Consider the following 26,986-nt stretch of genomic DNA (forward strand, 5'->3'; position numbering starts at 1 on the left):
TTTGATAAAGATATAAATATTTTAGTGTTCTCTTCCCACACCCCAATGTATCAGCACACACACAGACCACTTTCAAGGCCCTGCTGTTACGGGGAGCCACTCAAGGTTATAGACTAGAAGAGGGGTTATGGTCGCAGTTGGCGTCTCTGAATCCGGAAATAGAAGAGACAGAGACATCAAATAATGGGAAACGTCTTAGAGTGCTTTCCTTGCGCCAGCCACCTCCTCGGTGCGTTACACATAATTCATTTCAAGCTCACAGCATCCCTATGCTGTAGGTACTAAAATTATCTTCACTTAACGGATGCGGAAACTGAGACATAGTGAAGTTTAAAAACTTTTCCAGGGTCACACAGACGTGACGATGTCAGAATTTGAACCCACCCAGTCTGGTTCCACAGTCCATGTGCTTAACTATTACGAAGGGGGGAAGGGAGTAGAAAGCCAAAGTTCTTTCTCTCGTGCGCCTCTGATCAAGTCCCTCGCCAATGAGATGTCGTGAGAGTGCTAGGCACAGTGCGAGGAGGCAGCAGGAACTCACTAAGGATAGGTCTTCCCTAAGGCGGTCGTCTAGGGAAGGTCAGCTCATCCGCAATCAAAATCTCCAAGGGCCAACCCCTACAGCCGCACAGGCGCACATCGACGGCCTTGGTTTCTATGGTTTCCGGGGCGCGACGGCGGAGGGAAGATCGACTCCCGGCGTCGCGCTCCAAGTGTCGCGCTACGGGCATCTTTTGCGGCAGGCGCCGGAGTCGCAAGCGACCGTGCTGTAGTGGCGGTCAGCGAGAAGACGAGGACTTTTCGGCGGTACGGTAGGGCTAAGGCGCTTCCTTCCGAGATTTACTTAACAAATTTCCGCTTGGCCTGCTGGGTGTCCTGTTCGTCCCGGCTGGACCGCTGGGCGTTTTCTCAGCCTTCCTAGGCTCTTCGCCCCCACAGGCAACGCCACCCAAACCTGTAGACTGCACCTGTCTTCGCCCTCTTTCCAGGTTAATTTAGCTCTGTGTAGGACAAATGCTTTGGCTCCCTGTTTCTTAACCTGAAGTCCACGCTCCTTACCCCAGCGTGATTTCGGCCCCGCCAGCCTCTCCATTACATTTCCTCCTCCTTCCCGTCATGCACCCTGAGCTCCTGTCTTATCTGGGTCTCCTCAGTGTCCCCCAGACATAGCCAGCGCCACCGGCTGTAACTCGTGCTGTTGCCATAACCTGGAATACTCTGCCCACTGATCTTCACTTGGTAAACTGTAAACCCATCTTAAAGGCATTTTCCGGTCTCCCGGGCAGAGTAGGTGCTCCCTCCTTTGAGCTCTTACCTTCTCGTACCCCTTCCAATGGAGTCCCAGTTTCTAGTGTGTATCTGCATTCTCGTGCTTATATTGGAGCTACGTCTTTCTTCTATTCCAGTACAGTAAACGTAATTACTCAGTAAATGACTGGAAGAATGGGTAAAAAAATTTTTTTAATTAAATCCATCTATAAATTTACCGTCCATACAGAAATTGACCGTTTTTTATGCTTCCTTCCATCGTCTTATGGAATTTTTCTTCGGTATTATAGTCTCTTTTTTTCTTTTAGTATTATTTTCCATATATATTGTCCTCTTTTTCCAGTGTTTGTATCATATTCTACTAATGGGTACCAGAATTTAATTACCCATTTCTGTATTGCACATGTAAGTTGTTTGAAATTCATTTTTTTTTTTTTCCCCAGCAAACAATCGTTGAGCCTCTACTTGACTGCTGCCCTCAAGGCACTTGCTCTCCTATAGGGGAAACCTAGTAATGAATAGTCCATTACATTGGAGCGCAAAGTACACCTATAGGGTTCCTTCTCCTTAAAGGTCACAGCCTAGAAAACCAAATGGGGCAGCAGAATCAACTCCACGGCACCCAACAACAACATTACCATAGAAAGTTTTTTTGTTTATGTTTTTGCGTTGTTCTTTAGTTCTCTTTCCCTTGGGTTTTTTGAAAGCACAAAAATTGCTCATCTGCCATAAATTAGAAGAACCTGTGTAGTGAAACCCTGGTGGTGTAGTGGTTAAGTGCTTCGGCAGCTAACCAAAAGGTCCGCAGTTTGAATCCACCAGGCGCTCCTTGGAAACTATGGGGCAGTCCTACTCTGTTCTGTAGGGTCGCTATGAGTCAGAATCAACTCGAAGGCAATGGGAATGGGAATGGGTCTAGTGAAAAAGTTTGGTGAGAAGAAATTGGGAAAATGGTATCATTCAACTTCCCAGATGGCTATTTAATCACAATTAACAATTTCATTTTTCTTAGAAATTTCTCATTTGATTGCATTTTTTTGGCATTACTTTTTTTTTTTATCTTCCATTGCAGCCATGCCTTTCCTTGATGTGCAGAAAAGGCTGGACCTTAACTTAGACCGCCAGATGACAATCCAAAGTGCTGAGCAGCCTTACAAGTTAGCACCTCGATGCTATGCTTTTGAAAAAGAATGGATAGAATGTGCCCATGGAATCGGTAGTACCCGGGCAGAGAAAGAGTGCAAGATTGAGTTTGATGATTTTAGAGAATGTTTACTGCGTCAGAAAATGGTGAGGAAGTAATGGAGGTGGGAGCTGAATTTCTGTCTTGTTTCTGTGGGGCTACTCTTAAGTGTTTTTAATGGGTTGTTCGGTAGAGGCGTGCCCAATATGAACTGTCAAAACTTCTGTGGTAAAATAACCTTCTCTGCTTAGGTACCATGACAAAGAAGTTAAATGCCTTTAGATTGGAGGAGGGCCATTATTCCTCAGTGTTCTTCCTCATCCTCCCCTCCTCAAATATTTTCTTTAGTGTGGTATCCTGCTGTACCATCAGTTTAGAAATTGCGTATGTGTGTATTTCCATTTTGCCATAGGCTATAAAACAAAGAATAACCGCCAGCCTTGGATATTTGTCCTTGAAAATCTTCAGATGACAATATATCAAATTCGTTGAACCCTCATTAGGGAAGGGGTAAGACCGTGCATTTCTACTACATTGCATCTTGTGTAACAATTCCAGGATTCATTTCTACTCTGGGGAAATGGAAGTGTTGATGAGATTGCTTTAGGTGAGTCAGGCCAAAAATGCAGAAAGAAAATGCATGTTAACAGCATGGTGTCCACCTTCACTAGAGTAGAATGGGGAGCACAACGTATAGGGTCCTTTTGTTCCTTGAAGAAGAAATTCTAAATGGCTGTGGCTGTCATTTTGCTTATTTCTGTGCTCTAGATAATAACAAATAGAAATGTTTTATTACTCCCTATTCATTGAGGCTTGGGAGACAATTTAGATTTTCCGTTAAATTTATAACGTAATTATCCGGAGCAAGGTTTGCAAATGTCTTATCCCAACATCTGCTGTATGATGCCATTTGGGTAAAGTGAAGCCAAACTTGGAAGGAATGAGGGAGTGTCAGGTGATAATTTCGTATTGATCTGTGTAGGAATATTGATCATTAAGTGAGTAATAATTTAGCATTACTGAGAAACAAATGGATAGGTCACAATTGGCCACCTTCCAGCTATTTAGCTCGCAGTGTGTCTTCTCTTTTTCTGGTCCCCGGTTATGTATCACTCAGGTTAAGACTTTACCTCATTTTGGAAAAGGAGGCCGCCTGGTGAGGTGGAGAGTGCGTTGGATCGGGAGTTAGGAGAGCCAGGTTTTGATGCTGGTTTTGCCACCACTAGTTTTGTGACTTTGGGCAAGTCACTTTCCCTTCTCGATCTTGGTTTCCTCATCTGAAACAATTGAAGAGTTGCTCTAAGATGACTTCCTAATCCAGTGAATTTATATATAGATAAGTGACCTTTTTAGAGGTCACCCTAAATGACTAGATACCTCCCCCTAGAGGGAGGAATCTAGTGAGCCAGGGATTTTTGGAATCATTTTGTGTTTTACTTTAGTTTGTTATTTTCCTAAGTGTCTCACCTTGATTATTCCTGAGGAATGCAGTGTGTTGCCTAAAGCTTTCCCATAGCCTGAGCTCTTAGGTACAGCTCTTTGAACTTGTCAGTAATAGAGTATAATGTAATGTAATATAATATATATAATATAATATAGTTCTTAGTATCGTATATATACTTAACATATAATAATGCATTTGTTTCTCACAACAGACCTGTGAAATAAGTTGGTATTATTTTCCAAAGACGCGAGGCAGAGAAAAGTTAAGGACATTGTCTAAGACCAAATAGCTAGTATGTGGTGGAGCTGAGATTTGAATCTGGCAAGGCTGGCTAAGAGCCTTTGCTTTTATCCACAGTACTAAGTGATTATTAGTGCTAACTCGGAGAAAGATTTGACTTCTGGTGTTGTCATAGCTCAGCCATGACAGGTCCTCTGTTGGGAGACTCTTTAATGAAGAAACGTTAAGAATGCAGTCTTTAAAATAGCTAACGTGTACATCAATATTTAGGATACCTGGGGTTTTTTTTCTGCTGAAGGTAGATCCTGACTAATTCTTTAAGGGTTTCCAGATGTTTAACTGAATATACTAACTCCTCATGCCTTTGAGAAAAAATTACTTATTGGAGTACCTATTATGTCAAGAGCTTTTCTAGGCCCTGGAAACATAGCAGTAAGCAAAACAGCAAAGAGTCCCTTCCCTCAAGAGCTTATATTCTAACGGGGGTGGGAGCAGACAACAGAAAATTAACAAACAAGTAAAATGTAGTGCATTAGGTGATAATAAGTGCCATGGGGAAAATAAACAGGAGGAGGGCAGGAAGTGCTGGGATTGGGAGCTAAGTGGATGCTATTTGAAATGGGGTGGTGAGAGAAGAGCTCAGGGATAGGAAACATTTAAGCAGAAACTTAAAGGAAGTGAGACACTTCCATGAATATGGGGGAAGACTACTGCAGGCAAAGGAAACGGCAAGTGTCAAAGTCTGAGCTGGAGCAGAGAAGGTTAGGGGAGGATATTAGGAGACAAAGGCGGAAAGGAGGCCTTGTAGGCCAGTATGAGGATTCTGCTTCTCGTCTCAGTAACATGAGAGGCCATTAGAGGATTCTGAGCAAAGGGATAATGTGATCAGGATTAGTAATTATTTTTTCACAAAATCCAGGGACCAGTTCATTGTGACTTTCACACATTGTTGTGTACCATGGCTTTGATTTGTTGGGAAGCAACTGATGGCCAGTCTGAGAATAGACAGAACCCGGGGCTAAACCAAAAGCAAAGAAGTTTCCTGAGTAAACTGAATGCTTCGACAGTGACTAGTGGCTGAGCAAATATCAGGCCTTTACTCAGTGTGGTAAAAAGAGACCTCATCCACACTCTTTCAGCTTCACTCATACCCGGTAAACAGTCACCAGAAGGAGTATCACCTTCTCATAGAGAGGTCAGGAGTACACGAGCTGTGCAGTGATCCTCGCTTTTAATATTTAAAAAAAACTTTAGTATACACACGTATGCTTCTCACAGGTTTTTGAGCGATACATTATTTTGTTATTGTATATATAAATACCTATGTTCCTATATATAATCAGAACATTTTAGCTATTAGTCTTCAAGAAGGTACTGTATATGTACCAGAATTTTATTTGTTAAAAGCTTGGGATATGATTTCAAGTTCTTTGAAGATAGACTTCATCTCAGAGGTGCTCTTGGATGAAAAGCTTTCAGAGTTTAAAAATAAAGCCAAAATCTAGCACCGTTTCTCTAGCCCTCACTCTGATGCATATTTCCCCCAAGTTTAAGTGCTTTTTTCCTTTGACAGATGAAACGCCTGGCCACCATCAGGCAGCAGCGGGCTAAGCTGATAAAGGAAGGGAAGTACACACCTCCACCTCACCACTTGAGCAAGGAATAGCCCAGGCTGTGAGCCAGGGGCCACTGATGGCTGGAAGCAGATTTTTATGTTCTCTCTTCTCCACTGGGAAGATTATTTACTGAAAATTTTGTGAAAGTGTCTAAAAATAAAAGATTGCTCCATCCTATTTGTTCTGTTTTCTCCTGGATCATACTTTGTCATAATGAGGTTGCATCCTTTTTTTTTTTAAGTTTGGAAAAATGCCTCTACCTGTACCAAAAAAAAAATTTGCAGCTAGGGAATTTAATGAATGCTTCCTATGTATGAAGCAGTTTAAATATGTTAGCTCAGTTCAAAAGTTGCCGTGTTCATTATTTAGTACTTTCTGGTTTCTTTCCATAAAGCACAGACTTAGGCTGGGAACAGGAGGCAGTAGAAAGAGGGGTTGTATGTTTACTATAAGTTCTGTGAAGTCTTAAGTTTAAGGCTAAGAAAATGCCTGATTCAGATATCTTAATTTTGAAGAATTAAAAAGTTTTTAGCTGCTATCTTATATCATTTACATAATAAGACTTCTAAGTGACATGTTTGGAAACGTTTTTGAAAAAAAATCCAGGTGTGAAGGGGAACTTTATAAAACAAATACTGAAATATAATTGAAACCTCAGCTGCCTGGTAACATTTGAATCGTAAATGTCAATTGTAGGGCTTGAATAAATATCAGGTTCTCCTCAAAAGGGAAAGTAGATTGTGTCTTAGTCTCAAAATTGGAAGGATGGGATTTGGCATTTCATCAGGGTCCTGCTTATTCCTGTGTTACAGAGCAAGTCTTGGGGCCAAGCAGCATCAATCCCACTCCCTAATCAATCACAATGGGGCAGAAAGCTGGAGTCCTTCCAGCAAGATCCTGCGCTGTGGCTCTGTGTGACTGCTTTGTACACAAGTTTCTTTGAGTTTTTTAAGTCCAAAATGGTACTTCGTGGAACATATTTTTGGAAAATTCTAAGCCAGAGAGATAGGTAGAACAGAGGAAAGCAGGATATAAACCAAGGCTCAAAGTAGGTACGTGCCCTTTGACTCAAAGCACCCACTGCCACAAGAAGACAAGGAACCCTGGTGGTACAGTGGTTAGGTCTCAGCTGCTAATCAGAGGGTTGGCAGTTTGAACTCACCTGTCAGCTCCTCAAGAGAAAGACATGGCAATCTGCTGCCATAAAGATTACAGCTAAGAAAACCCTATGGGGCAGTTCTACTCTCAGGTGGGGTTGCTATGAGTCAGAATTGACTGGAGGGCACTGTGTTAGTTATCTAGTCCTGTTATAACAAAAATACCATAAATGGGTGGCTCTTAACAAACATTTATTCTCTCACAGTTTAGAGGCTAGAAGTCCAAATTCAGGGTGCCAGCTCCAGGGGAAGGCTTTCTGTGTCTCAGCTCTGGGGGAGATCTTTGTCATCAATCTTCCCTTGGCCTAGGAGCTTTTCAGCACAGGGATCTTGGGTCCAAAGGACTCACACACCTGGCTCTTGCTTGGTGGTAATGGGGTCCCCCTGTATCTCTGGTTGCTTCTCTTATATCTCAAAAGAGATTGATTTAAGACACAACCTAATCTTGTAGACTGAGTCCTGCCTCATTAATATAACTGCCTATAATCCCACTTCATTAACATCACAGAGGTAGGATTTACAAGTAGGAAAAAAAATCAGATGACAAAATGGTGGACAATCACACTATGATGGGAATCATGGCCTACCCTAGTTGACAGATTTTGGGGAAACACAATTCAATCCATGATAGGCACCTAACAACAAGGACCACAAGAAGAAAAAACCATACTAAAATACAACAGATTAAGTGGAGCAGCCAAATTGAAAGATGCAGAAAACCTGAGTTCTGACAACGTGTGAGCTTCTGCAGCAAATCTTTCCTAAAGCTAGCCCTAACCTAAACTTGGAAGTGGTGTGATCCAATAAATTCCTTTATTGTATAAGCCAGTTTTGGTTGGACTTCCAGTCACGTGGCAACAAAAAGAGGCCCAAATGAATAGCAAATACATCAGAGTTACTTCATTTTACACTTAAGGAAACTGAAGCTTAGAAAAGTGAAGTAACTTAGCTGATATCAAAGAGATGGAAGTAGTAGAGCCAGGATTTGAATCTAGATCTAGACTTCCACTTATGACTAGAATATAGAAGGCCTTGAGAGACCTTTGTTCTTGTGATAACACCAAAAAAAAACCTGGACAAAACGGAGATACTTTTCCATAGGACTAACAAGAAAGCCTAGATTAACTGAATCCCGGAAAGAATTCATAGGTAAGCAGAAAACTGGCCAGCTTCCAATTTTGGGGGGTTAGCTCTTGGTGTGGGTATGAGTGGGCCCGCCATATGTGGGGAGACATTGCAGAGACAAGGGGAAAACAGCCAAGTCCAGGATGACAGCATAAAGTGGGAGGACAGATAGGAATGCAGAAAAACCTCAAACAAAAGCAAATCGCCTGGCTCAACAATTCTGCCCTCGCTCCTGCCATCTCCCGCCAAATTTTACTGAGAAAGCAGAAATAGTGTAGACCCGCATGTTCACCGACTGATTGCATTCCGAGACCCTGTCAGAGATGAATCCAAAGCTGAACCAAAAATATCTGAAAGTGCAACCAACCCCTTCCCAGCTCAAATTCTGACAAGATCAGAAAGGCAGCATCTATGGAGGTTGGGAGTTGAGTTAACGACAGGTGAAATCAATTAATTAAAGTTGAGACTCAGCCCTAACTCAAGGACAAATCTGAATGACCAGCCCCTCTAATTTTAAGAGGAAATGGCTTCTACTTTTTGGGAAATAAATATTATACTTCATTCTCCACTGTTCTTTTATATACAATGCCTGGAATACACTATCAAATTATGAGACACGCAGAGGAAGTACATGGCGGATTCGAACTGCCAACCCTTTGGTTAGCAGCTGTAGCACTTAACCACTACACCACCAGGGTTTCCAAAGGAAGTGGGAAAATGTGACCTATAATCAAGGGGGAAAATAGTCAATAGAACTACTATAAATATAAATAAATTCATTATAAACAAATGAAAATTCTAAAATTGAGAAGTTACAATGTCTGAAATAAATTCGTTGGATGGGCTTCATGATAGATTAGTCATGCAAAAGAAATATCAGTGAAAGTAAATAAAAATAGAACTACAACAGAAAGAAAAAATTGTAGATAAGTGGTAACTTTGGTGAAGGGTAAGACAGTACACAATACTAGGGAAGCCTGCACAACCTGTACAAGGCAAGGTCATGGAAGCTCCATAGACACATCCAAACTCCCTGAGGGACCGAATTACTGGACTGAAGGCTGTGGTGACCATGGTCTCAGGGAACATCTAGCTCAACTTGCATAACATAGTTTATAAAGAAAATGTTCTACATTCTACTTTGGTGAGTAGCGTCTAGGGTCTTAAAACTCTGTGAGAGGCCATTTAGGATACTCCACTGGTCGGTCTCACTCCTGCAGGAACAAGGAAGAATGAAGAAAACTAAAGACACAAGGGAAAGATTAGTCCAAAGGACTAGCGGACCACATCTACCATAGCCTCCACGAGACTGAGTCCTGTACAGCTAGATGGTGCCCAGCTACCACCACTGACTGCTCTGACAGGGATCACAATAGGCAGTCCCAGACAGAGCTGGAGAAAAATGTAGAACAAAATTCTAACTGAAAAAGAAAGACCAGACTTGCTGGCCTGACAGAGACTGGAGAAACTCTGAAAGTATGGACTCCAGACACCCTTTCAGCTCAGTAATGAGGCTACCCGTGAGGTTCACCCTTTAGCCAAAGATTGAACAGGCCCATGGAACAAAACAAGACTAAAGGAGTGTACTAGCCCTGGGGCAGGCACTGGAAGGCAGGAAGGAACAGGAAAGCTGGTAATAGGGAACCCAGGGTTGAGAAGGGAGAGGGTTGACATGTTGTGGGGTTGTTAACCAATGTCTTACAACAATATGTGTACTAACTGTTTGATGAGAAACTAGTTCGCCCTGTAAACCTTCATCCAAAGTACAAAAAAAAAAAAAGATTAAAAAAAAAATTGGAGAAAACAAAACAAAACAGAATGTCAGTACCCATGGGATAATATCAGGCAGTCTAAATGTAACTGGAGTCTCAAAAAGAGAGGGGACAGAGAATGTGGCAATTAAAATATTTAAAAATCCCAAAATAAAAAATTTTTAATTTCAGTTACAATTTAACAAAAGGAGTGCAAAGTTTATGCTCTGAAAACTACAAAACATTGGTGAGAGAAATTAAAGAAGACCTAAATCAATGGAGAGACATCCTATGTTCATATATCAAAACACAATATTGTTAAGATGGCAATACTTTCCAAATTGATCTACAGATTCAACATAATCCCTACCAGAATCCTAGCTGGCTTTGTAGAAATTGACAAGCTTATTCTAAAATATATATGGAATTATAAGGGACCCAGAATAACAAAAACAATCTTAAAAATGAGGAACAAATTTAGAGGGCTCACTTCCCAATTTCAAAACTTAACTATATTAGGGGGGAGTGAGTTTATGTTAATGGTGGTGGAATAACTTGGAAAAGGATGGTGAGAATGCACAACTTAAAGAATGCAATCAACGTCACTGCATTATACATACAGAGACTGTTTTGCTGTGTATATTTTCAACACAACTAAAAAAAAAAGACAAGAATACTAAAAAAAAGAAAAAAACTTAGCAGAAAGCAACAGTAATCAAGACAGTGCAGTACTGGCATAAGGATAAATATACAGATTAATGGAATAGAATTGAGAGTCCAGAAATAAACCCATAGATCTATGGTCAATTGATTTTTGACAAGTGTACAAAAGAATAGCCTTTTCAACAAATGCGCTGGGACAACCGGATAGCCACATGCAAAAGAATGAAGTTGGATCCCTACTTAACATCATATCATTGAATGAATTGTGTCCCCCCAAAATATATATGTCAACTTGATTAGGCCATGATTCCCAGTGCTGTGTGGTTGTCCTCCATTTTGTGATTGTAATTTTATGTTAAAGAGGATTAGGGTGGGATTGTAACACGCTTATTAAGGTCACATCCCTGATCCAATGTAAAGGGAGTTTCCCTTAGGTGTGGTCTGCACCACCTCTTGTCTTACAAGAGATAAAAGAAAAGGGAAGCATGCAGAGAGTAGGGGACCTTATACCACCAAGAAAGCAATGCCAGGAGGAGAGCACGTCCTCTGGACCTGGGGTTCCTGTGAGGAGAAGCTCCTAGTCCAGGGGAAAACTGATGAGTTGGCCAACAGAGAGATAAAGCCTTCCCCTGGAGCTGATGCCCTGAAATTGGACTTTTAGCCTACTTTTCTGTGAGGAAATAAATTTCTCTTTGTTAATGCCATCCACTCGTGATATTTATGTTATAACAGCACTAGATAACTAAGACACACCATATACAAAAATTAACTCAAAATGGATCAAAGAGCCAAATCTATGAAATTTGTAGAAGAAAATATACGGCTAAATCTTTGTGACTTAGAGTTGGCAATGGGTTCTTAATAAAAAGCATAAGCAACTAAGAAAAAAATAGATAAACTGAACATCAGCAAAATTAAAAACTTCATAGAACATTATAAAGAAAGTGAAAAGATAATCCACAGAATGAGAGAAAACATTTGCAAATCATACATCTGATAAGGGACTTGTATTCAGAATATATAAGGAACTCTTACAACTCAATAATAAACAAAGAGCCCAATTTATAATGGACAAAGGACTTGACTAGACATTTTCCCAAGAAAGATATACAAATGACCAATAAGCACATGAAAAGATGCTCGATTAGTCATAAAGGAAGTACAAATCAAAACCACAATGAAATACCACCTCATTCTCACTGGAATGACTACGATAAAAAAGATAATAATGAGCGTGGTGATTGAGGATGTGGAAAAATTAGAACATTCATACATTGCTGGTAGAAATGTAAAATGGCACAGTCGCTTTGGAAAACAGCTTGGCAGTTCCTCAAAAAATGAAACATAGAGTTACCATTGACCCAGGAATTTCACCTGTAGGTACATATCTAAGATAAATGAAACATATATCCACACAAAAACTTGTACATCAATGTTTTTAGCAGCATTTCCATAATAGTCAAAAAGTGGAAATAACCTAAATATCCATCAATGGATAAATAAAATGTGGTAAATCTATACAGTGGATTATTACTTCACCGTAACATACATACATGGATGAACCTTGAAAACATTATAAGGGAAAGAAGCCAGTCACAAAAGACCACATACTGTATGATTTCATTATATGAAACATCCATAATAGACAAATCTATAGGGACAGAAGGTAGATTAGTGGTTGCCTAGGCCTGGGGCATGGGAGAGCTAGGGGTTGATAGCCAAAGGATACAGTTTCATTTTGGGATGATGAAATGTTCTAAAATTAATTGTGGTGATGGTCGCCTAACTCTGTGAATGTACTGAAAAACACAGAATTGTATACCTTAAATGGATGAATTGTATGGTATGTGAATTATATCTCAACAAACTTTTACATACACACACAAAGAAGTATTTGAAGAGCTAATAACTGAAAACTTCCCAAATTGGATGAAAAATATCAACCCATGGATCCAAAAAACTCAGTGAACCACAAGAAGGACAAATCAAAGAAAACTATGCTTTGGTACTCCATAGCCAAATTGCTGAAAGCCAAAGATAAAGAAAATATCTTGAAGAAAAAGAATTATGCCTGATTTTGCATCAGAAATCAGAAATTGCATCCATTGTGCCAATGGAACAACTTCTTTAAAGAGCTGAAAGAAAACTGTCCATTTGGAATTATCCATTCAGTGAAATTATCCTCCAAATATAAACTTATGGAGCCTCAGTAGTGGAGTAGATTGTATCAGACTAGCCCTCAACAGTTAGCAATTCACCTAGGCAAAAATAACCAAGGGAGAGCAACAAGTACTGGCTGAACAGATGAAATGAGCCATGAATGTAAGTGCAAGAGTTTATTGATGGCACTGGGGGGCACCTGTAGGTTTAGAAGCAAAGGGGTGAAGTGATCAGAACAGAGCTTTTGGAAGATAGATAACGACAATTTCTGAAAGGGATGGATGAAAAGGACAAGAGACTGAATATGTGATTTTTAGTAAGTATACGCTGAAACACAGTACATGGATAACTTCTTGGATAAGTATAGCATGAATCCAATCCCCAATATGTGGAGATTGATCCAGTCCCCACTTTCCTGTTTCTCAATCATTTCTGACACTAGTCACACACCAGGCACGCTCTCTGACCTAGCCACTCGCAGCTAGAGCAGATCTCACAGGTTAAAAGTACACCACCCTTTAGACTGCCAAGTAGGCAGACACCAGTCACAAGTTTGAAAGTCCACAGGACACCCTCACTTTCACCTGCTGGCACCCCATTCTCCTTTGGGTTCAATAATTCACTGGAGCAACTCACAGAACTTCACGGAAAGTACTATACTTATGATTACTGGTTTTATGACAGTAAAAGGATATAAATCAGGGTCACCATAAGGAAAAGATGTGTGGGGGTGAGGTCTGGGAAGGTTCCTAGCACAGAGCTGCTGTGTCTCAGAGAGGGCATGTCACCCTCCCTTCACTGACCACCAGGAAGTGTTCTGGGCTTTTATTGGCTAGTCCTAAATCTTGCCTCTTGGAGGCTAGTTGTTATTGGCCTCTAAATGAGTATTTTCTGGTCTGGCCAGCCACCCACTCACCTGCACAAATCCTCAGGTATGGCTTGGAATTTCTAGACCAAGCCACCCCCAATTACTCCACGGGTTATTTATCCAGAGCCAAGGACAAAGTTCATCTTACTTAGGGTAAAACTAGGCCCTTACCCATACCCTGCAATTATCAGCCTGGAGGAAGCAGACGAGTAGTGAGGAGACCAGTGCAAAGAAAGGCCCAGGCCTGGCCTGAGATAGTGGCAGTGAAAATGCAGCAGAGATGATAGGAGAGAGGCACTCTTGGGGGTAAAGGCCCTGCACTCTTGAGGGAGGGCAGCCCTGAAGTCCCAGTCTGGAGTCAGCAAAATGATGTCCTCTACCCCTACTATCCAGCCTGGGCACCTGAAGCACTCGTTCAATTCCAGTGACATTTAAAATTCTTAGAATTAGTACCTGTCACTTGCAAATCACAGATATTTGAGCAGAAGTGACATAGGCCAGGGCTACTCTAATCTGCATACCAGTTGGAGGCACTTCTCTGCCAGTCCTGGCTGAAGGCCAGAGCAGCCCTGTGACTCCCACTGCCTGGTCAGCTCCTCCAGCCATTAGAGAGATGGGGAGAACTCAAATTTACAAAATCCTGCTTGAAGCTTCAAGGTCAGTAGACATGTTGCTGGCATCACAGCATCAAACAATCCAGAAACCCTATCTGGGTCAGTTTTGCCTGGGTTAGGGTCTGTGGAGCATGAGTTCTGCCAGGATCCTATACCAAGTCCAGGATCAGTTCCAAAAGCAAGCCTGAGCGAAGTGCCCTCCCAGCCTAGGCAGTAGAGAGAAGCTGGTGACAACAGCTGCAAGCGGAGCAGCTCTGTAACACTGAGCTTTGTTCCCCTGCTCCTGCCAGAATCAAGTGGTTGGCGACAACGACACCAACTATTATGTTACCCCATGTTCTTTAGATAAGTCTCAGTCAGGGTTCTGAATGAATGATGGGATTGAGCCTGAAAACCTAATCTATAGCTCGCTATTATGAGCAGCCCTTGGAGGGTCCCTACAGGAAACAGATGGTATATTCAATTTGGGATGATTTGAAGAGCATTTAATAAAGGCATTATTTACAAAGGTGTGGACAGATTGTAAAGAAACCACAAAGGAAAGTGCAGTACTTCAGGGCCTGAAAAAACAAGGAGAGGGAGAAGTTACTGGAAGCTCAGACACAGAGCTGTGTAGAGAGGACCTCCTGAACAGAGGTCAGACCTTCCCCTGAGAAGAGCAGCCAGCCTGCAGCAACCTTGCAGGGAGAAAAAAACCCAGGCTTCACTCTCCTTTCTCCCGCTGATCTCCCGCCCATATAGGCTCCTCACTGGCTAAATCCAACAGGAAGCCAGAGAGCAAGGGATTCCATTGCTGTTGTCCCTCAGTCTCCTGGGATCCACAGCAGGGTGAAGGATGGCAGAGAGCAGAATTAGAGTGGCCAATGAAACATATCTAGCTCAGAGGTAGAAAGATCTGGATTCAAAACCCTGCTCCATAACAAAACGTATTAAGAAAAGGGTCTGCATTCCACTTTGGTAAGAGGCATCTGGGGTCTTAAACGCTAGCAAGCAGCCATCTAAGATGCATAAATTGGTCTCAACCCACCTGGAGCAAAGGAGAATGACGAACACCAAAGACACAAAGTAAATATGAGCCCAAAAGACAGAAAAGGCCACATAAACCAGAGACTCCATCAGCCTGAGACCTGAAGAACTAGATGGTGCCCAGCTACCACTGATCACTGCCATGACAGGGAACATAACGGTGAATCCTCGATGGAGCAGGAGAACAGTGGGATGCAGATCTTTAATTATTATAAAAAGACCAGGCTTAATGGTCTGACTGAAACCAGAGGGACCCTGACAGTCATGGTCCCCAGACCCTTTGATAACCCAAGATTGGAACCATTCTCAAAACCAACTCTACAGACAGGGATTGGCCTGGACTATAAGATAGACAACGATGCTGGTGAGGTGTGAACTTTGTGGCTCAAGTAAACACATGAGACTATGCAGGCGACTCCTGTCTGGTGGTGAGATGAGAAGGAAGAGGGGGACAGGAGCTGGTTGACTGGACACGGGAAATACAGGGTGGAGAAGAGGAGTGTGCTGTCTCATTAAGGGGAGAGCAGCTGGGAGTGTGTGGTGGGGTGTGTATGGCTTTTTGTATGACAGACTGACTTGATTTGTAAACTTTCACCTAAAGCACAATAAATAAATTAAAAAAACAAACAAACACTATTCTATCATTTCCTAGCTGTGACCTTCAGCACATTGCATAACCTCTCTGAACTGCAGTTCTTCAACTGAAAAGTAGAGATCATTCTCCTTACTTCACAGGATTTCTCTGACAATTACATGAACACACAGACACACATCATTGAACCCAGAACTACTCTGCACACCATAGGTGCTAGATAAATGATAGCTGCTGTTTGTTTTTTTTTCTTTCCTCCTCTCCTCCTCCTCTTCTCCTTAGTATTATTATAATTGTATTGTATACAACCAGCCCTCTTGAAGGGTCTCTTCCAGTTGGGTTTCCTCCTAGTGTGATACTGGTGCTCTTGCTTCCTTATGGTGTGGAGGACCAGGCACATGGCACTGAGGCCAAGGAGAATGACGATGTCCCAGGCCAAACACACCTGCAAGATATGTTAAGCTGAGGTCCTTGTTGACAAACCAAACTGTTCTGGAGACGGAACACATCAGGGAAGCTCAGGCTTCTACAGGAAGCTCCCGGCTGCTATCAACTGTTGTGCTCCATTTTATAAAAATGGAACAAAAAGGTTGCTCATCATTTCTCAGCTCTGGTTTTCCCTGGGTATAGAAAGCCTAAAGTAATGTGCTGGGAATGGAGAGTAGTGAGGACTCAGAAAACAGAAGATGGGTCATGTCCTCTTGATATTTTTCTCTCAGGAAGAAGCCAGAGTGCACTGAATCAAAGGGGCTAGGTGGCTCAGGAGGCCACATGTCCCCAGAAGGGGTCTACAAACCCAAATTTTGAAAACCCCTGCCTGGAGAGTGGTTTTGCAGCCCACTGGTGCTGAAAGGTTTGGGCATTGACATGGCAGAGCTGACCAGGCTAACAGAACTACTTGTCTGAATCGGCAAAGAGAAATGGACCACATTTTTAGACCTCTCCTTGAGCCTATTGAAATTTCTACATTCCTGGGATTACCAATCTGGCTGGAGCAACCAACACAGCATTCCAGAACACAAAGCTGCCTCTTCCGGGGGCCTCACTTTACAGCTACTGAACATCCAAGGCTTTTGCTGACTTTTATGTCTCTGGTTTGTCAGTTGGTTCACTCTATAGCACTCCCGCTAGAATAGGCTGGGAGCTCCACTCCAGCCATGATTAGGGGTTTCTCAAGCGAAGGAATGAGATAGATGTTTCCTGAGCTGAGAAAGAGGACATTTTATTTGTTTAACTATAACTGCTTGGAACAGTCTGTGCTAAGGCAGAGTTTTGTGCTGTGAGAGAGAGAACATTTCTGCAATGATGTAGCAGAATCCTTTAAGAATCCTGCCAATGGCTCCTTTTCTGATATCACATCCAACCTGTGCTCTGGCCAACACTTCCTGGAGATCAAACACGACTTGCGATACTGCGGTAGTGAGTTCAAACTTCTGTGGGGATATAAGAATGAGTGATGCAGGCCTTTTGTAATTTAGTACAAATACATTCATTGTGAGGGCAATGGCACCTACGGGAAAGGTAGAGTATCACCATCTACAGGGTCAGTGGACGCCCAACTCCAGCCAATTGTTACCAAATAGGAGTTCAAGCCCAGGATGCCTTATCTTCCAACGTTTCACAAAAAGCCAGACATCTGCATTATTATGTGAAGTCTGTGATTTTTAAATGCTGGCTTTAATTTTTTTGAGTATATGGAACAACTTTCACTTCTGGAAAGATGGAGTAGGCATACTTTTCTCTATTTCTCTTGCTAAATACAGCTAAAAATTATAGGCATTATATATAAACCAAACATAAGAAGATCTTGAAAGGCAGAAAGCAGATGGCAGACCAGCTAGGGACCCTGGGGCTTGAGAAACAACACAGTGGTGTGTTCCCTGAGCTTTCTTTTTGCCTTTTATATGCCATACTGGGTACTAGAGAAGCCAATGGGTGCAGACAAAACAAAACAAAAAAAGTCCCAAGAAAAGCCTACCTTTTCTAGTCAAAGGACCAGGAAAGGGGAAGAGTAGCAAGACAGAAAACTTTTAGACAATCTCGGCCCACTCCAGCTCCAGCCCCACTCCCACCCACTGCCAGAGGAGACCAGGTAGAAAGCCTGTGTTCACCCTCTCTAGGTTGTATGCACTAGGGTGGTGTCAGAGCATGCCTAGTGGATAGTTAGGACCTTCACCACCACTCAGCAGTGATGAGGTACCTCCTCCCCACCACAGTCTCTGGAGGCCATGTGGGGAACAGTAATGAGGCACCCTACTTCTTCCAAACCACAGTGGTATGAGTGAGTACAGAAAGAAAACCGGAAAAAAAAAAGGCAAAGCAAAGAAAGGGCTTAAACCTGGATGGTGCAAATGGTTAAGCACTGGACTATTACCCAAAAGGCTGAGGTTCAAACTCACTCAGAGGTGCCTTGAAAGTAAGGCCTGGCGATCTGCTTCAGAAAGGTAATAGCCTTGAAAACCCTATGGAGTAGTTACACTGCACATATGGGGTTCCTAGGAGTTGAAATTGACTTGATGGCAATGAACAACAACATACAAAAATTAACTAAAAATGGATCATGGATTTAAATGGAAAACATAATACTATAAAATTTTTAGAAGATAGCATAGGGTAAAATCTTTAGGATCTAGGGCTCAGAAAAAAAAGCAAAAATATGTAAATTGAACTTCACAAAAACTTTAAAAATTTGTTCTATGAAAGAAAATGTACAAAAGACATGAAGAGTCATTTTACTGAGGAGGATATATGGCTGGTAAATAAGGACATGAAAAGATGTTCGACATCACTAGGCAATACAGAAATGCAAAATAAAACCACAATAAGGTATCACTGCATACTATAGCTAAAATAAAAGATAGTAACAATATGAAATGCTGGTGAGGTTGCAGAGCAACTGAACCTCTCACACATTGTTGGTGGGGATGTAGAATGGTATAGTCTCTCTAGAAAGTAATTTGGTAGTTTCTTTAAAAACTAAGTGTATGCTTATCTTATGACTCAGCAATTCCAGCCATGGGCATTTATCCCAGAGAAATGAAAACTCCCGTCCACACAAAAATCTGTAGATGAATGTTCATAGCAGCTTTATTTGCAATAGCCAAAAACTGGAAACAATCAAAATGTCTCTCTGCAGATGAATGGTTAAACAAACTGTGGTACATCCATACTGTGGAATACTACTCAACAACAAAAGGAAACCAAACTATTGATACATTTAACAACTTGGATGGATTTCAATGACAGTATGCTCAGTGAAAAAAAGTCATCTCAAAATATCACATTCTTTATGATTCTATTTATATACTATTCTTGAAGTGACACAAAATTAGGCAGTGGTTGCCAGGGTTTAGGAAGGGGAAGAAGGGAGGGGGAGGGGCGTGGGTGTGGCTATAAAGGGATAGCAAGAGAGGGATCTTTGTGGTAATGGACTAGTTCTTTATCTTGATCGCAAATGTGATGAAATGACATGGAACTATATACACATTGTACCACTGTATGATTTGTACCAATTCCCTGCTTTGATATTGTACTATAATTATGTAAGATGTAACCATTAGTGGAAACCAGGTAAGAGTACATGGGACCACTCTGTATCATCTTTGCAACTTCCTGAGAATCTATAATTACTTCAAAATAAAAGTTTTTTAGACAAGTAATTAGCAGGAGGGAACTTTTTGGGGTAATGGACATATTTTATGCCTTGATGGTAGTGGTGGCTACATGGGTGTATACAGCTGTCAAAACTCATCTAATCATACCCTTAAAATGGGCACATGATATTTCAAGTAAATTATACCTCAACAAAACTTTTTTTTTTTTAAGTTAAAAAAACTAAAACAAACCAACAAAATACATCAGTTTTCAGCCTGAGTTTTTCTAGGTTCCAAACTGGAATATTCTACCTTTTGGCATCCAAACAAAAAAAAACCTATGGCCATCGAGTTGATTCTGACTCATAGCCACCCTATAGAACAGAGTAGAACTGCCCCATAGGGTTTTCAAGGAGCACCTGGTGGATTTGAACTGCCGACCTTTTGGTTAGCAGCCATGGCTCTTAACCACTACACCACCAGGGCACCCAGAACCCTATAAATCCCCCACACATCTGTCAGTTTGTCGTATACTGTGGTGGCTTGTGTGTTGCTGTGATGTTCAAGCTATGTCACCAGTATTTCAAATACCAGCAGAGTCACACATGGTGGACAGGTTTCAGCATAGCTTCCAGACTAGGAAGAAGGACATGGTGGTTTAGTTCTGAAAAATTAGCTGGTGAAAACCTTATGAATAGCAGCAGAACATTGTCTGATATAGTGCTGAAAGATGAGCCCCTCAGGTTGAAAGTCACTCAAAATACGACTGGGAAAGAGCTGCCTCTTTAAAGCAGAGTCGACCTTAATGACGTGGTTGGAGTAAAGCTTTTGGGACTTTGATTTGGTGTGGTGGCATGACTCAAAATAATTGGAAGTCATCAAAAATGAAGTGTAATGCATAAAGATTGATATCCTAGGCATTAGTGAGCTGAAATGGACTGGTATTGGCCATTTTGAATCAGACAATCATATAGTCTACTATGCCGGAATAACAAATAGAAGAGGAATGACCTCATATTCATCATCAAAAAGAGTATTTCAAAATATATCCTGAAGTGCCATCAGTGATAGGATAATATCCACACACTTACAAGGAAGAACAGTTAATAAGACTATTATTCAAATTCGTGCACCAACCACTAATGCCAAAGAAAAGGAAATTAGAGATTTTTACCAACTTTTACAGTCTGAAATTGATCAAACATGCAATCAAGGTGTATTGATAATTACTGGTGAATAGAATTTGAAAGTTGGAAACAAAGAAGAAGGAACAGTAGTTGGAAAATACAGTCTTGTGATAGAAACAACACTGGAGATCCCATGATAAAATTTTGCAAGACCAACAACTCATTCATGGCAAATACCTTTTTTCAAGAACATAAGCGGCGACTATACATGTGGACCTTGCCGGATGGAATACACAGGAATCAAAATGACTTCATCTATGGAAAGAGATGATGGAGAAGCTCAATATCATCAGTCTAGAATGAGGCCAGGGGCCAGCTGCAGAACAGACCATCAATTGCTCATATGCAAGTTCAAACTGAAGCTGAAGAAAATTAGAGCAAGTCCACAAGAGCCAAAATATGTCCTGAAGTATATTCCACCTAAATTTAGAGGCCATCTCAAGAACAGATTTGACACATTGAACAGTAATGACCAGAAACCAGACAAGTTGTGGAATGACATCAAGGACATCATATATGAAGGAAGAAAAAAGTCATTTAAAAAGATAGGCAAGAAAGAAAAAATCAAAATGGATGTCAAAAGAGACTCTGAAACGTGCTCTTGAACATAGAGTACTTTTGCTACTCACTAAAGCAAACAGAAGAAATGATGAAGTAAAAGAGCTGAACAGAAGATTTCAAAGGACAGCTCAAGAAGACAAAGTAAAGGATTATAATGAAATATGTGAAGACCTGGAGTTAGAAAACCAAAAGAGGAGAATACATTTGGCATTTCTCAAGCTGAAAGAACTAGAGAAAGAATTCAAGCCTCGAGTTGCAATACTGAAGAATTGAGAAGACAAAGTAAAGGATTATAATGAAATATGTGAAGACCTGGAGTTAGAAAACCAAAAGAGGAGAATACATTTGGCATTTCTCAAGCTGAAAGAACTAGAGAAAGAATTCAAGCCTCGAGTTGCAATACTGAAGAATTATATGGGTAAAATATTGAATGACGCAGAAAGCATCAAAAAAGGTGGAAGGAATACACTGAGTCACTATACCAAAAAGAACTAGTCAAAGTTCAACTATTTCAGGGGGTAGCATATGACCAAGAACCTATGGTATCGAAGGAGGAAGTTCAAGCTACAATTAAGGCGTTGGTGAAAAATAACGATCCAGGAATTGCTGGAATACCAATTGAGACATTTAAACAAATGGATGAAGCACTGGAGGTGCTCACTTGTCTATGTCAAGAAATTTGGAAGAGAGCCACCTGGTCAACGGACTGAAGAGAGCCATATTTGTGCCCATTCTAAACTAAACAAAGGTGATCCAACAAAATGCGGAAATTATCAAACAATGTCATTAATATCACACACAAGTAATATTTTGCTGAAGATCATTCAAACGCAGTTGTGGCAATATATCAACAGAGACCTGCCAGAAGTTCAAGTCAGATTCAGGAGAGGATGTTGAACCAGGGATCATTGCTGATGTCAGATGGATCTTGGCTAAAAGCAGAGAATACCAGAAAGATATTTACTTGCATTTTATTGACTATGCCAAGGCATTTGACTGTGTGGATCATAACAAATTATGGATAACATTGCAAACAACGGGAATTCCAGAACTGATGAAGATCAAAGACTGTAGCCTTCAGTACGGATTGCACCTCAACATAAAGAAAACAAAAATCCTCACAACTGGACCAATAAGCAACATTATGATAAAAAGAAGAAATATTGAAGTTGTCAAGGATTCCATTTTCCTTGGATCCACACATTAATGCCCATGGAAACAGTAGTCAAGAAATCAGATGACGGATTCTGTGGTGCAAATCTGCTGCAAAAAACCTCTTTAAAGTGTTGAAAAGCAAGAATGTCACCTTGAGGACTAAGGTGCGTCTGACCCAGGCCATGGTGTTTTCAATCACCTCATACGCATGTGAAAGCTGGATAATGAATAAGGAAGACAGAAGAAGAACTGACACCTTTGAATTATGGTGTTGATGAAGAATATTGAATATATCATGGACTGCCAGAAGAACGAATAAATCCATCTTGGAAGAAGTACAGCCAGAATGTTCCTTGGAATCAAGGATGGTGGCACTTTGTCCCTGGAGAAGGACATCATACTTGGTAAAGTAGTGGGTCAGCAAAAAAGAGGAGGACCCTCAACTAGATGGATTGACACAGTGGCTGCAACAGTGGGCTCAAGCGCTGCAAAGATTGTCAGGATGGCACAGGACCAGGCAGTGTTTTGTTCTGTTGCACATACAGTCACTATGAGTCAGAACCAACCCGATGGCACTTAATAACAACAACTGTATAAATCAACGTGTGTCATTGAGTACTTTACTGATGATAAGCATTCCAATGCAGGGATTACATTGTCTTCTCAACGTCTGATACAGAATATTGTTGTTGTTCTGTGATGTCAAGTCAATTTCAACTCATAGCAACCCTATAGGACAAGTAGAACTGCCCCATAGGGTTTCCTAGGCTATAATCTTTATGTGAACAGATCACCAGGTCTTTTCCCCAGAAGCAGCTGGTGGGTTTGAATCTCCAACCTTTTGGTTAGCAGCCAAGTGTTTAACCATTGTACCACCAGGGTTCCCTTCTGATTCAGAATAAAAAAAAGAGTAGAAGTTGGTAAATGTTTACCAAATTAAGTTGTAAAAGGGGGACAGAGACTCTGGCCTCCAGCCTAATGGCATGATTTAGACTGCTTTTTACTAACTTCTCTGGAGCCATTCCCCCTCCTTGTGGTTCAAAGAGTAAGCACATAAAACCAGCCAACCTTAGGTTAAACTCTCTCCATCCTAGAGAGTAAATGCTCCAGGACATCAAAGGAGAAAGTCTACCAGGGGCAATTACTCTGCGTACCACTTCAATTGTTACTTCTCTTTCTACATCCTGTCTCCATACTAGACAGTGAGCTGAAGGGCAGGGACTTTTGTATGTTTTTCTAACCCCATCAGTGGCCACTCAAGAGTCCTTTATTACCACTGATGAATAATGCTATCTCTTCAGGGGAACACATAGCTATTTATGAGAGGAAGAGAAAGTTCATAGTTAAGAACGGGTTGGTAATTGGGCCTGTTTTGTGTGCTGAAGACAGTGGGTAAAATACTTAAATGGAAGTCCTTCCAAACCCGGACCAACCCTACATGTAGATTCAGACCAATTTGCCATTTAAAGCAGCCAAGACCATTTCTAGGAATACAGACGAAAGAAATAATAGAACATGTACATTACAATGCATCTAGAAAAATATTTGTTGCAGCATTGTTTGCATTTAACAATTTGGAAATAACCAAAATGTCAAAGAAGAAAGAGTTAAATAAATTATGTCATACTAAGTAGCCACAAAAAAAGAGAAATAGACCTTGAAAAAGTTCTATGATGCATTAAGAGAAAATACAAAAGTCAAATCTCATGTGTTTCATGAAAAATATATACGCATGTTAAGTATGTATATACCCAAACCAAATCCATTGTCGTCGAGTCAATTCTGACTCACAGTGACCTTATAGGACAGAGTAGAACTGCCCCGTAGGGTTTCCAAGGAGCAGCTGGTGAATTCAAACTGCCGACCTTTTGGTTAGCAGCCAAACATGTAACCACTGGACCATCAGGTCTCCAAGTATGTATATATGTATATATGTATTCGTATATATGTGTTCATATATATGACTATATTTTTTGGTAAAAATGCAGTTATGTATATAAATATGTATATATGAAAACAGGAAAAAATCTAGAAGAATACACACTAACATATTAACAGTAATTGTTTTGGTGACCTGGGACCAGAGAGGTAAATTTTTACTTTTAATTTTGAGATTCTTTTAAAGTAATGTGATTTTAAAAATACTCATAAACCTATAAAAAGATGCTCACTTTCACTCATGATACAAGCAATGTAAAATAAAACTGTACTGGATTTTATTTTTCACCAATCTGACTGAAAAGGATCAAAAGGTTTGACAATATTGCTTTGGCCAGAATATAGGGAAACAGATCTTCTCACACATTTTAGGAGGGAGTATAAATTGGTATAACCTCAATGGAGGGCAATTTGGCAACATTTAAGAAAATTATAAATATAAATACCCTTTGACCTAGAAATTCCACTTCCAGGCATTTCAGATATACTTACTTATGTGAAAATTGACACATGTACAAAGTTATTCATAGGAGAATTTTTTGTAATAGCAAAAGATTGAAAATCACCATATGTCCATCAATAGGGGACTGATTAAATTAATACGATACATCTATACAATGGAATAGTATGCAACCATTTATAAATAACAAAGTAGTTCCTTATGCATCTTCCTCTTAATTACTGTTGTCAAAAAATGCAATGCCTTAACAAAGTTTATTAAGACAATGTTTTGCATCTCACTTTGTTGAGTGGTATCTGGGGTCTTAAGAGCTAGCAAGCAGCCATCTAAGATGCATCAACTGGTCCCAACTTATCTGGATCAAAGGAGAATGAAGAATACCAAAGTCACAAGAAAAATATTAGCCCAAGAGACGGAAGCTGCCACATAAATGAGAGACTCCACCAGCCTGAGACCAGAAGAAGTAGATGGTGCCCAGCTACCACCAATGACTGCCCTGAAAGGGAACACAACAGAGAGTCCCTGATGGAGCAGGACAAAAGTGGGGTGCAGAACTCAAATTCTAGTAAAAATACCAGACTTGATGCTCTGACTGAGACTGAAGGAACCTTAGAAGACATGGCCCCCAGACTTTCTGTTAATCCAGAACTAAAATCATTCCTGAAGCCAACTCTTCAGACAAAGATTAGACTGGGTTATAAGACATAAATTGATACTCGTGAACAATGTGCACCTTAGTTCAAGTAGATACCTGAGGCTAAGTGGGCAGCTCCTGTCCAGATGTGAGATGAGAAGGCAAAAAGGGACAGGAGCTGGCTGAAGGGAAATGGGAAATTTGGAGCGGAAAAGAGGATTGCGCTGTCACATTATAGAGAGAGCAACTAGGGTCACGTAACAATGTGTGTGTAATTTTTTTTTATGAGAAAATTACTTGAGCTCTAAATTTTCACTTAAAGCACAATTAAAAAAAAAAAAAAAAAAGCAGTGCCTTGCTCTTCCGGGAGTGGTAACTAGGGACATTGAAAATGGTTCAGTGTTTGACCTACCATCATAGGCTGTCCTACAATACATTCTCTAACAAAATCAGGCTGTCCCGAAAACTCCTGGTAATAGAACTATTTACCTTTATACCAAGAAAGTTGGTAAAGCACCAAAATTTGCATGTGGTACGTGTTCAGGCTGGCTTCGAGAGGTTTGTGCTGTTAGACCTAACATTCTCATGACGTTGTCCAAAACAAAAACATGCCAGCAGGGCCTATGATGGTTCCATGTGTGCTAGATGTGTCCATGACAAGATCAAGCATGCTTTTCTTATTGAGGAGCGGCAAATTGTTGTGAAAATGTTGAAGGAACAAGCACAGAGTCAGGAGGCTAAATTTAAAAAATGAAGATTTTTTAATAATAAAAAAATGGTTTGTTCTGTTAAAAAAACAAAAAAACCCATAAACCATGGTCTCATCTACCCTGAGACCAGAAGAACTAGATGGTGCCCAGCTACCATTACTGATAGTTGTGATCAGGGTCACATTAGATGAACCCTGATAGAATGGAAGAAAAATGTGGAACAAAACCCCAAATTCCTTAAAAAAAAAAAAAAGACTTACTGGACCAGTTGAGATTGGAGTACTCCCCGAGACTAATGCCCTGAGATACTCTTTAAACCTTGAACTGAAACTATCCCCTGTGGTCACCTTTTAGCTAAATAACAGATTGGCTCACAGGATAAAGAATATCATCCACGAGTACTGTGCTCCTTTAAAAAACCATCTATATGAGACCACATGGTTAACTATTACATTAAAACAAAGTTAAGAATGTAAAGGGGCAGGGAAACTAATGAAAATTAACGGGAAATTAGTCAAAAGGGAACAATCAGGACAGAAATATCGAGAATATTCACACATTATGAAGAATGTGACCAATGTCACTAAACAATTTGTGTAGAAATTGTTGAATGGGAACCTAAACTGCTGTGTAAACCTTCACCAAAAATACAAAAAACTATTATTTAGAAGGAAAAAAAAGAAATGCAATGCCTTGACTAGCTTAGGCTTAGTTAATAAGATCCTCCTTCTGGGTTGGGCAAGAAGCACCACCCAAAGTATATAGACTAAAGGTGGGGAGAGAGGGCTGTTCCCTAAAGGAAACCAATTTGTGTTACCCAAAGAAGAGAAACAGATGCTGGAGGACTGGGATACTCATCAGTGCTGGTTTTACTCCTGGGCGGATGGAAGGATTGTGTTTCCTCACTCCTGTGAAGTTAGATATAGCTATGTGACTTTTTTTTTTTTTTTTTATGTGACTTGCTTTTGACCAGTGAAATGTGAGGAAAAGGGATATTTTCCCCTCCAAGGTGACCGGTTATGTTCGGATGGTGACAGTTT

The 26,986-nt window shown here is 40.7% G+C and overlaps 1 protein-coding gene and 1 pseudogene across 3 annotated transcripts; both read left to right on the forward strand.

The window, feature by feature from the left end:
• Positions 1–675: 675 nt before the first annotated feature.
• NDUFS5 (NADH:ubiquinone oxidoreductase subunit S5) lies at positions 676–5,931 on the forward strand. Of its 3 annotated transcripts, none has more exons than XM_010595229.3 (3): positions 676–807; positions 2,342–2,559; positions 5,710–5,931. In XM_010595229.3, the coding sequence occupies exons 2-3, from the start codon at positions 2,344–2,346 to the stop codon at positions 5,800–5,802; spliced, it is 309 nt and encodes a 102-aa protein (XP_010593531.1). In that variant the 5' UTR covers positions 676–807; positions 2,342–2,343; the 3' UTR covers positions 5,803–5,931. The 3 variants fall into 3 exon arrangements, with proteins under 3 accessions (XP_010593531.1, XP_003415362.1, XP_010593532.1); XM_003415314.4 differs by having other exon boundaries at positions 692–812; XM_010595230.3 differs by lacking the exon at positions 676–807 and adding an exon at positions 853–989.
• Positions 5,932–25,410: 19,479 nt separating this feature from the next.
• On the forward strand, positions 25,411–26,400 carry LOC111752032 (large ribosomal subunit protein eL34-like; annotated as a pseudogene).
• Positions 26,401–26,986: the final 586 nt, after the last annotated feature.

The sequence above is a fragment of the Loxodonta africana genome, chromosome 3 (genome assembly GCF_030014295.1).
Source record: "Loxodonta africana isolate mLoxAfr1 chromosome 3, mLoxAfr1.hap2, whole genome shotgun sequence".
NCBI classification, from domain to species: domain Eukaryota; kingdom Metazoa; phylum Chordata; class Mammalia; order Proboscidea; family Elephantidae; genus Loxodonta; species Loxodonta africana.